The sequence below is a fragment of the Papilio polytes genome, unplaced genomic scaffold (genome assembly GCF_000836215.1).
Source record: "Papilio polytes unplaced genomic scaffold, Ppol_1.0 DF823731.1, whole genome shotgun sequence".
In the NCBI taxonomy this organism is placed as follows: Eukaryota; Metazoa; Arthropoda; class Insecta; order Lepidoptera; family Papilionidae; genus Papilio; species Papilio polytes.
In genome coordinates, this window is record NW_013525473.1 from 1,571,642 (window position 1) to 1,583,380 (window position 11,739).

The 11,739-nt window shown below is 33.9% G+C and overlaps 2 protein-coding genes across 2 annotated transcripts in view; both read right to left on the reverse strand.

The window, feature by feature from the left end:
• Positions 1–1,336: 1,336 nt before the first annotated feature.
• Positions 1,337–7,981, reverse strand: LOC106103587. Its single transcript, XM_013283369.1, has 10 exons — positions 7,898–7,981; positions 7,229–7,282; positions 6,330–6,459; positions 5,947–6,069; positions 5,120–5,309; positions 4,309–4,382; positions 4,153–4,245; positions 3,588–4,078; positions 1,880–1,955; positions 1,337–1,530 (listed from the first exon to the last, which is right to left on the reverse strand). Exons 2-10 carry the CDS (start codon positions 7,258–7,260, stop codon positions 1,369–1,371), a joined length of 1,371 nt encoding a protein of 456 aa, XP_013138823.1. The 5' UTR covers positions 7,261–7,282; positions 7,898–7,981; the 3' UTR covers positions 1,337–1,368.
• Positions 7,982–9,995: 2,014 nt separating this feature from the next.
• The window catches only part of LOC106103460 (decaprenyl-diphosphate synthase subunit 1), a 37,009-nt gene continuing 35,265 nt past the window's right edge, over positions 9,996–11,739 (reverse strand). Inside the window, exon 8 of the mRNA XM_013283240.1 lies at positions 9,996–11,738. Coding sequence (XP_013138694.1) covers positions 11,628–11,738 — 111 coding nt within the window. The 3' untranslated portion in view covers positions 9,996–11,627. The remainder of the gene's footprint in view (position 11,739) is intronic.

Below are 11,739 nucleotides of genomic sequence, written 5' to 3' on the forward strand. Positions count from 1 at the left end.
CACTGTACTGTTAGTTTTAACAATTTCACCGCACAGTCTGTGCCATCTACCAAACGCCTAATTACACGCCTCTTAGTTACTGTTTGTTCGCCTTTAATGTTCATTGCCATACGTAACGTCTAATCGCAAAACTCATACATTGTGTACGTTATTACATAATAATATGTACTTACAAGTACATAATTGTATTTAAATTACGCGTGTTTATACTAAGACTAACACACAAGCGTTTTATTATATAGATATTTACATAAAAGAGTTATGGAGAAGAATTATAACTACAAGTGTTGTATAAGTTAATTCTATGCAATGCAACAACTTAAACAATTGATTCAGATAACGAAAAAAAAAATTGAAAATAAACAGAAGTATGTTTAAAATTTTTCAAGAATAATTTCTATACGAATGAATGAAAACTTCCGATATTTTCACATTCTTGTAGGTTAACGTTGAAATATTTTCATTTTAAATTCCATTTAATTTAACACATTAAGTAAGGTAATACATTAAATTACGTCGTCACATATTAAGAATGCGTGGGTGAAACAAACCAGAAGGGACAAGTCCAATAGAATTTAGATAAATAGTTGTAATAAAATAACGGTAGTGAAGAACGATGTTGATATCATCAATCTACTGATGCATTAGATTAACTAACTGGATATAACGAAATCACTAGTGGTATGCGGTAGCATAAAAAATAATAAACAAGATTTCTGGTGACGCTAGTGTAAAGGTAGAGTAGAAACATTTTAATGATAACTTTTTTCTCGATATATCTTGAGAGAAAGAAAGAGAGAGAGAGAGAGAGAGAGAGACTCGATATCTTTATCAAATATTTGCCACTTATCATATGATGTTTAACATAGTAAACTTCTATAGTGAAATAGTGAAAACTATAGTGAAAACGCAAGGACGTCTGTTCAAGGGCAACCTTTGAATCTGACACTCGCTAATGAAAAAGCTTTTATTCCCGTCTCGAACTTATTTAGCTACTTTAACTTAGTATTATCTGTGTACGATGTCAGTTAACATTTTAATCAACTAATGTGTCTTTATATACCCTTTTATATACCGGAACAATTGTTACAATGTACGTCTTGCCAAGTTATCTTACTAATAAAATAAATGCGAAAGTTAGTACATAGGTACTGACATATATCTATCAAAACTTTGGTAGATAGTACCTGTGTATTAAAATAAATATGATGAAATATAAGTGCAGTTTTCAAGAGAAATACTCATGAAATAACATTTTGTGCTTAATTTAACAATTATCAGATATAGCAACATTTATAGTTAGAATTCAGTTAACAGAAGTGACACACACCTAAATGTTAACTCCAAGCTTTAAGTGTAATAAAAAATTTATGCATATTCTTTGTTGAGTGGCGGCATGTAGAGAAGCTGCGCGAGGTTGTTCCTGGCGTAGCGGCCACGCTGCGGCGCGCCGTGCCCCGGCCGGCCCCACCAAGACGACCACGTCGCGTGGTGACGACCCACCCGCTCTGCAGAGTCTCGTCTGCTCTCCTGGTACCATAACGAGAGGTAAGTTAATATTTGGTATAATTATCACCGCACTTACAGTCCTAGTTGGTCAATAAAGGTAAAATTAAGCTTGTATCTATACTGATACTAAAAAGTAGTAATTTGTATTTTTCTATGTATTGAAAAAACTCAAAAACTATTGGACCGATTTCAAAAATTCTGTCACCGATAAATTGCTACGCTATCACTGAGTAACATAAACTATGTATATTACAATTTTTATTTTCGCGCAAACGAAGACGGGAGCAACAACTAGTCTATTATACATTAACTACACTAGGGACTTAAGGATTCTGAGTGTTGATAACATTTCGCTACATAGCACACTTACTTCCTTCATTTCAGATTTAACTCGCATTTGCAGTTTTAGTTGTCTTAAGTAATCGTCGTCCAGCATTTCGCGCCATCTAAAAAGAATATTGTATATAGATTTTTATACACTTTTTTGGATTAACATTTATTTAAAAAAAAATCGTGTGTGCTTGTAGTGAGTATATTTTCTATGTGGTAAGTATGTATCTAGCTACAAGATATGTGACAACGATTTCCACTCATTGTTCGAACCAAAATTAAAAAAGAAAGCGCCTTGTATGTCACATATGTATGCGAAATGTCACCGCGTGGGCGACTGCAGATATTGAATATTATTAAATAAATACTCGATGTGAAAATTAGGTAAGTTTTAGCATCAATTACCATATCCTTACAAGTAGATTTTTTTGTATTACTGTATTTAACTTTAAATTTTTAAGAAACTGTTTATCATAGAGATATGACTTAACAAAAAAAAATTAAAAAAAAAACCTCTTATGCTCATATCTGATTCGTTGCACGCAATTTATGTTTCAAACAAATATATTCATTAGTTTCAAATTTTTAAACTAACTCATACTATCCATGCAAAGTGTACCGAAATAACCTCCACGCTAACATTAACAGCCGGTAAACTTCTTTGAAAATTAATCGCATATTTAACAGGCAACTCAATCAATAAAACTTTCGCATTGACCATTAAAAAGATTTATACTCTACCGAAATTATCAAAGGGCTAAAATTCATATGTTCACATAATCTATAGAAAGCTGAGAATGTCGTAATGTAGACAGATTCATTCTCGTTTGACATTCTTGTTGCCAGGGTTTGTTCTTACTCATAACACACAAACATCACGTAGACTGTGCTGTGCGTACAAATAGTATTGTCCGAATAGAACGAATAATGAATCATTGTTAGCACTCAACTGCGACAAGAGAATTAATTCCATGATTTAAATATCATACATAGGTCTTATGTGTTTTACTAGTGTGTTTTTGTAAGCCTTTAGGCGGTGGAAACTCAGGGTAATATGTTACAAAACATTTGATTAATGAGTTACTAAGTAAGCGATTGCCAGTTTACACAAGATTATATTTTTTGTACAAATCGCCGGAGGGACAAAGCATTTGAAAAGTTTAAAGTTGCGTTATAAATTAACATTTACAGATTAACAAAATCCAATACAGATTGTTAAACTTAACAGTTGGAGGAAAAAAAGTTGTTATTTATTATCTAAAAAATACACAGATAGTTAAATTCTTTTAGTTTTTCGTTTTATAATTGCCATTTATAAATGCTAGTTAGGAGGTAGAGACTTTTAATATAGACAATGTAATTAACGACTTCACGGAATAAGGGCACTTAATGTCATATCTCCACTCCCTAATTTTTCATATTGTGTACCTAAAGGCAGACGTTCTTAGGCCCTTCAGAAAATGAAACAAGTGAATATTCATTAGTCAATATTTAACATTACATTATAAAAGTTCAAAGTTTATCTTAAAAAACACGTAAAGAGAAAAGGTCAAATACGACCATACGATGATTAAAAACGATTATTCTTTTTAAGTGTTACGCAGATACCATAAAAGCGCAATATTACACAAGAAGAACGCTTGAGGCAACATCAGAGATGTCATGTTGTATTCAATTAAATGACAAAGGATAATGGTCTTTTGTGACTTTGTTAGCATTTAGAGATTACAAATCGATTCAATACTCACTGACACGTCTGCTCCGGGGGTCGTGTCACATCGCTGGATGGCAGTGTGCGCGCGCCGACTCGCCTGCCTCGCGCCAGTAGTGGTACAAGTTCTATACCTCCCGTCAGTCGCTGTATTGTTCCTTCTGGTGTTGGCTTTTTCTCTATTGCACCATTTGCAGTATTGTCAATATGATCGACAATAGACTTCGTATCTCGCCTTCCATTAACCAATCGTTTAACTACACCTTTCCGATGACTTTTATTACCGTTATTAGAACCATTTGATTCTTTTAACGCACTATCGCGGGCTTTCTTCATATCAATGTTGGTATTCGGACTTGATTGGTTTGAAATGTCTGGTAATTTTTCTCTTCTTGATTTATTGTGTCCGTCTGACCAACGGTCTTTTAAATCATCATCTCTCTTTACAAATGGCAAAGTAAGCGAAGATCTCTTGTAACCATTGTGTTCACATTTTAATTTGTCAAACATTTCGTTGTTCGTCCATCCCTGAAACGAGTTTGTTAAAAATTAATTTAAATCGAACCTTTACAAGAAAAAGTAAAAAAACAAAATGTGCATACCATAGATTTCGAAAAATTCAAACCGATATTTCGAGGGTTCCTCCAAATAAGACCTCCTGGTCCTGGTTTGCCCCATGGCCCTGCCATAGTATGCTGGAAACAGATGTAATAAATAAACTTATATTATTATTTTAACCGTTCCTAGATGTTACTCACCATTTTACGTTCATATTCCAGGTTATGTCTGATCTCGTCTCTAATAACTTTATTTCTCTCGTCAACCATGTTATCTAAAAACATAAATACAATGAATAGACTTAAAGATGTGTCGACATAGCTCACACGCCGCGGGCGATTGTACGCATTATTGTATTACAAAACCATTTATCATCAACACATAAGCAGAATAGATAGATGTCACACGTCAGTTAAGCATAGACATACACGTACAAGTTAGAAATAGTACAAATTACTCTTCGGTTTAAGTACTTTCTAGTTTCTATATTGTTTATGTGTTAATTACCAGTAAATTACATAATTGACACATGTTAAATTAATAACATTTTCTCCTGTTTTCAAGTACTTATTAAATACGAGCAGTTGCCCGCAACTTCGTCCTCGTGGTATTAGAAAACATACGAACTATATAAATTACAAAAAGCTACGTATCCCTCGGGAACCGGACATTTCTCGGGGATGAGCTTATCCCATCTGTACTCCAGACTTTGTTTTATATCTGTGCAAATTTCAATAAGATATGTTGAACCGTTGCAGAATGATCGAGTAAACATTAAAAAACTAAATTAATGAATCCCACGGGAACCGTAACTATTCCCGGGATAAAAAGTAGCCTATGTGTTCTTACCGACTATGCTCTAAACCTGTGCCAAATTTCATGGAGATCCATTCAGCCGATTAGACTACAAACACTAACAAACATCCATCCATCCATCCATCTATCCATCCATCTAAACTTTCGCATTTATAATATTAGTAAGATAAGATTAGTAAGATGGATACTCCTAACCTAAAATTTCTTTATATCTCTTCTTCTGGTCTGCGGTCTGTTTGTATCGAATATCGTTGTCGACAGCGCGGCGCAGCTGCTCTGCAAAGAACAGCTGCGGGTCCTCGCGCAGGCGGAGAGGGGCGCGCGGTTTCCCAGCACGACGTTTAGGGGATGACCACCGACGCCACTCCTCATAGCCCGTTATTCCCTGAAATATCATCGTGTTTATCAAAAGTCTTGATAATTTTATTCCTCGGAAACAATTGCTAAACGATGATAATGTTAATATTCGTTTTTTAAACAAGTTAATCTGAAATCTTTAGGAAAATATTATTAAAATCAACAACAATCTTACACTTTACTGTATATATTTACCCTTTTCGGCTTTTATTTATAAAAGTGACATTTTATTGTTTGACCTTTAAGTTCTTATCGATAGGAAATATCAGTATAATTGCAAGGTATCGTGTAACAGAATACTTTCGGTTATGCGACATACAAGCGAGAATGTCGTCAGCGTACCCATTGGATGTTAACACACTTTTTAATCACTCTTATTACGTCATTAGTTACTATAAAACACAGAGCTACTGACCCTTCGCCTTATACAGATTTATTGCAATATCTCACTTAGTGTTGAAGTTGCTTGAATTTAAAAAATGACTGTGGGTGGCATACTGAGAGTCATGATATACTGGTATACCTAAATCCGTTGCTTACATACTGTTCAACTTATTTCTATGAAACGAACTTTAAAATTAGGTAAATTTTGATACTATTTTTAATTTTTGGTTCAATATGTTATAACTAATAATATATATTTTAATACTCCACATAAAAGTTACCTTCAGTTCGTCTTCAGGATAGATGCCGCGCGCTCGTATGTCAGTGAAACGGAAACCTTGTGGATTGGGCGCGCCACCGCCCGGCCGGCCCCATGGCTCGTACGACGCCAGCTCTTCGCGAGCCTTAACAAAACAAGTTACATAACGTCCTCTTCCTGTGGCTACAAAAATATACTTACTTGGTGAAAGAATTTATGAAATTTGCCCAGTACTTTTTGAGTTATTTCAATACCATCATACAAAAATACAAATCTTTCTTCTTTATAATGTTAGAATATATTTCAAACAACCGAAGTTGCGAGCAACATCTAGTAAAAATAATAAAATGTAGGTACTAAACAAGAAAACTTCAAAATGTTCTAAAGTTAAAAATAATTCTTAACCTTCCTCTGTTGTTCAATTTTCTCTGCCCGACGTTTCTGACGACGTTGTTGTGCGATTTGCTCCCCCTCGGCCCGCGACTTCGCCGCCGCCCGCCGCCGCACCGACCCTGACGTCGGCACGCTTAGCCTTCTGAAAACGCATACCGAGAAACATTTCCACTCTTGTCTTTCATTATTATCCAACCAATAAAATGTGATGGGCTAACGTCTCTGATGTCAATGCAATTGCCATTAAAGGGTCATATTCACGAAGTGTCGTAATCCCTATTTCTGGAATTAACTTTGTTCGATAAAATTGGCCAGGTTAATTTAAAAACGGGCTGCATTCACGATCAGTCGGACATATTCTAGAAACGTCGATAGCACGCACTTTGCGGGCCTCGTCTCGCGACCTGACTCATCACTCGTGATCTAATCTCACTAGAAAGTGGAGGATAACGTAACTTGCAAATTAAGTCGATCCTCTTTTACATATTTAGGCATACATTTTGTTATCTAAATTACTGATTTAAACCCAATTTATTATAAATATTGACTTTAAAAAACACTTTAGGAAATCATTAAAAGTAAGTTTAACTATTAGTTGACTAAATATACAGAAAACGGCAATTGATTATTATGCATATTTAAATATGAACTTTTCGAGACATAGAAAATGTAGTCGGAACAGATATCTAAGTAATCCTAACTTCAGACCGTAGAAAGCGAAACAACCTGATCTATTGCTAAATATAAAATACATAATATTATGAATGCATAAATGCTTATCGCTGTCAAACTCTTACATATCAATAAAGGATATTAGCATGATTATTGCTTAAGTTACATGTTAACATATTTTACTTATATTAAAAATCTTCTTTTCATTTCCTTAAAAAAATATTAATCAAAATACTTACCTTCTTAATTGGTGTGTCTTCAATGCAAACATTTATACATCGATTTTTCATAACCTAAACAAATTCGTAAGAAAAATTATAATCAGGAATACATTTTACAAAGTGTTAAAACATGTTTCACTATTATCACAAATGCTATGAACATAATTATCGATTTATCAACTAAAATCGACTAAAATCGTAGAAATCAATTGAACAATGTACTGTTTAGAAAGCACTCGCAATGGTTTTGATTGAACTTTCGCAAATAACTGCCAACTTCTGATTCTGAAACGACCTCGTGTAAATCGTGAAGGTATGCACGCTACAGGGCACGTTTTCATTACAACCAATGAGACGTCACGATACAATTTTCCTAAAAAAGATTTTTTAAGTTTTATTTTTAGAAATTTGAAAACTACCCTGTATTATATTATATTAATGTATACTATCTTGAATTTCATCTATTTCTCTATTCAATGACAATGAGAGAGAGAGAGAGAGAGTGTTAAACATTGGAGACTTACCATCAGTTTTGATATTGATACCCAAACGATACCAGAACAAACACTTAGTACTCATGCATCGATTAACATTGTATGAAATTCTATTGTATGAATATCTATTCAAAGAACGATTGCTTACGGAACTTTACATAATTTAATGTCTTATTAAAAAAAGTTAACATACCTTGACTGTGTGCCACATATTGTATTTACATTTTTGTGTTAACCTCAAATCAATAATAGATAAAATTACACATCTAACTTTCATTAACCAACTAAAACAGAGACACCATTTGTTTAAAGACCAGTTCGCATGAAAGCTAGATTTTAACTGAACACTTCATTACATTTAGCGCTTGATGAACCAACACGCTGCTCACACTTTATGTAAACTGGGGTACTTGAACAAAACACCCTTATTTAGGTCACCCTATGGACAGATAATGTAAATAAAACGAGCACTTTCAGCGTTAATTGAAGTATGCTTACAATGGCTTTAATCAACATTTATCTATACATAGTTATATTAAAATTGGAGTGTCTGTTAGTAATATTAAGAGAAAAATTCCAGATTTCAGGAAGATGATGTATTTGTGTTGCTGATAACGAAAATCACATTTCATTTTTTTTTGTCTGTCTGTCCGCCAGCCAAGTTTGTTCCGGGTTATCTCCGAAATGGCTGGACGGATTCCGACCGGACTTTCGCTGAAGAGTAGCTGACATAGAAGAGCATATTATAGACTACTGTTTTATCTTAAAGTTGCCAGTACGGAGTCGCGGACAACGGCTAGTTAGAAAATAATGGAGTAAAAGATGTGAAATACAATTGTTTTAAACAATCATATTTATAATTTTGTCGTGGTTAATGATAAACAATTGATTCAGTTATTACAACGCCTTATTAAAATTACCTGTACTTATTGAAATGACTGTAACTTTTTTTACATAAACCTAAAAGTGTAAAAATATAGAATCTAACGCTAATTTACTGAGATTTCCTATATATTTGGTAAAAAGCTTACATTCGGGGATGTCGCGACTGCCCTGTATGGAAATGCGCAAATTTGCTTAGTTAAACTTGTACAATACGCAATATTTTTTTTTGCATGCGCGACAGTCACCAGTGCAGAGTTATTACGAGACCCTTTTACTGCTATTGATCAAAGTCACGACAGAATATTGCATACTGTACAAGTACAGGTAATAATACGTGTTTTACTAACTACTAATAATTTTGTAGTGATCAAATATGACTATACGAAAGATTTATTCGATCAAAATCGTTACAAAAATAGTCTCTAACTTATAAGTTTAAGGTTTAATTTTGATTGTCATTAGTTATTTGGAGTGGCCTAGTTTTGAGGAGCTTCTAAAATTGTCCATGTCATTTTTGTGTTGGCATTTGTTTGGTCCTGCCGGTGCCGGGCGCGGGCGATCGATTGCCGCAAGCACGACCATTCGTTTCCTACATATCATAAATTACTTTTGTTAAGAAGTAGATTATATTAATAAGGTACGGATATTTACCTACTTTTTCATGCTTCGCGTAATTTTGAGTGTAATTAAGTAAACACTTTGCGAGGCTTACGTCTATCTTGATAGTGGTTTGGTGAATAAATAAACCCCTGAAATTTTTTAATAGCCATTTTTAAAAGTGAAATTTTGCTGGTTAAAATAAGAAGCTTCTCACTGATGTAAATAGCAATTTCAAATAAAATTGACTTTGTAAAGAAAAACGTAAGAGATGGAAGGATCTGCACATTTTATAAACACACGAGGTGTTAACGTGAGATAATAATACAAAATTTCTCATAAAATAAAGTTTCAGGTTGTGATTGATTAAGATTTATAGGAATTTGGAAAACAAATGCGGAACAAACCAGATTTGTTATTTCAAGCGCCATATTTAGTTCACAGCTATTGACTTGTGAACTCTATCGCTTCCAGAATCTTTTCTCGAAGAGAATCTTACAGTAACCATTTAACAATTTTAGTGTGCTGCTTTAACGATAACTAGAACTGCACTTTGTAGTATTTTTAGATTTTGTACTTGATTTAACTATAACAAAAAAATTAAAGTCTCTATTTTCTCTGATGATAATGATTTCTAGAGATGTTTACGTGAACGGTTGAAATAAAACGCAATAAATGAAATAAAACAATCATTTGTAACTAATATTTATAAAATAATTCATGATTTATCATTTTACAAAATAATCATATTTACAAACAGTATAATCTACATACATGACTAAATATGTATATAAATAAAATTCATTGACTCCCATTGTTTTTAACATTTAATGTACATGAAACATTCAACACAACGCTATATTGCAGAATCCGACACAATGGCCAGAGCCTTACGGGAAGATTCATGAGAATTAAAAAAAAAACGAAAACAAGAAAATGAAAAAAAAAAAAAAACAAACACACAACACAAAACAATAAACCGACACCGTAAGAATATGTATCTAAAAAAAAACATTATACGATGGGTTAAAACAAACTATCAACTAGAGCCTCTACATTTTTTTAAAAAACATTTTCTCGTAAAATATTCGAAACTAAAATTGAAACATAATGTAATTTCATTAATACATAAAATACTTAACACCGTCTCTCGTGTGTTGGTCATTATGTCGGTTTGTGCATATTTTATGACAACTTTTCAACCACAACTCACAAGTTGTATTTCAAACATTTCAATGTCAATAGAATGTCCAACATTACAACAAAGTCCAGCCTCTCTGGACATATAAATTGCATTATTTACAATTTTAAACTAAACGCTACAATCTTTAATCCATTAGTTACTAAGGGCTTCGACAATTTCATCTAGAATATTCATTGTGCACATTCGTATCAAAATAACAACTAAGAATTTAATACTATCAAAAGAACAATACACAGTACACATAATAGTGTTAATTGTATACTATAGAAGTTGAGGTAATTGGTTCATGAAGATACATCGGGTAACTTGTCCGATCACTTCCAGTATTTACAGAGCACAATATTTTTGAAAGGGGACAGGACTTTTAATGGAATTTATTCGTAATGTTCACAACTGTTTGTTAATTTTCGGTACAGGTACTTCACTAGAACTAAACCTAAGCGGAAAGATTGCACAAAATAATATAGAGAGATAGAATGGACATCAATTTATCGTCTATATACATTCGAAGTATTAAGGCAGCTCGTTTGATGTGTGCAGGTACGTTGGTACGTCGGTACATGGAACGTCTGTATTTTGGTACGTCTGTACATTGGTACGTCTGAACGTTGGTAATTGGTTCGTCGTTACAATAGTACGTTGGTACGTTGGTACATTGGTACGTTGGTACATTGGTACATTAGTACATTGTTACATCGGTACGTTGGTACATTGGTACGTAAGTACTTCGGTACGTACGAGCACGCAGCAGTATTTGGTAACAAGGAGTCACACGCTTATACTAAACCGACACTTTCAAATACTTTCAAACGATAACTTAACATAAATCAGGTCACACAAAAAGATACGAAAAGCGAACAAAGAAAAAATTTCAATTCCATATACTATATCTTTACATATAAATATTTTAATTTTTAAATATATCAATACACTAGACTACATATGTGTTTAGATTATAATTCTTGGGCACCTTTAACTTGTCGTAAATTATGTCAGATATATCGTAATGTCACACACACTCATACAAACATATTCAACTACAACAAAAAAGGTATCCAAAATTCTCAATACCTTTACTTCGGATAAAGGTGGTGCGATATTCGAAATACTCTTAGGAGCGCATATAAGTGGATATCAATTATATAACCCGAAGAGTATTTAGAGAATCGGGGAGTTCAGTAAAGTTGACTTCCGATGGTCGCTGTAACTTTGGATGCCTTTCTATAGGTATGCAGGGCTACTTGATTCTGTTGAGGACGAGGTCCGTGGTGAGGGCGAGCGCCTTCTGGTAGGGCGAGTCGGCGAGGTCCGCGGCGAGGCGCGCCGCCTCCACGCCGTGCTTGCGCGCC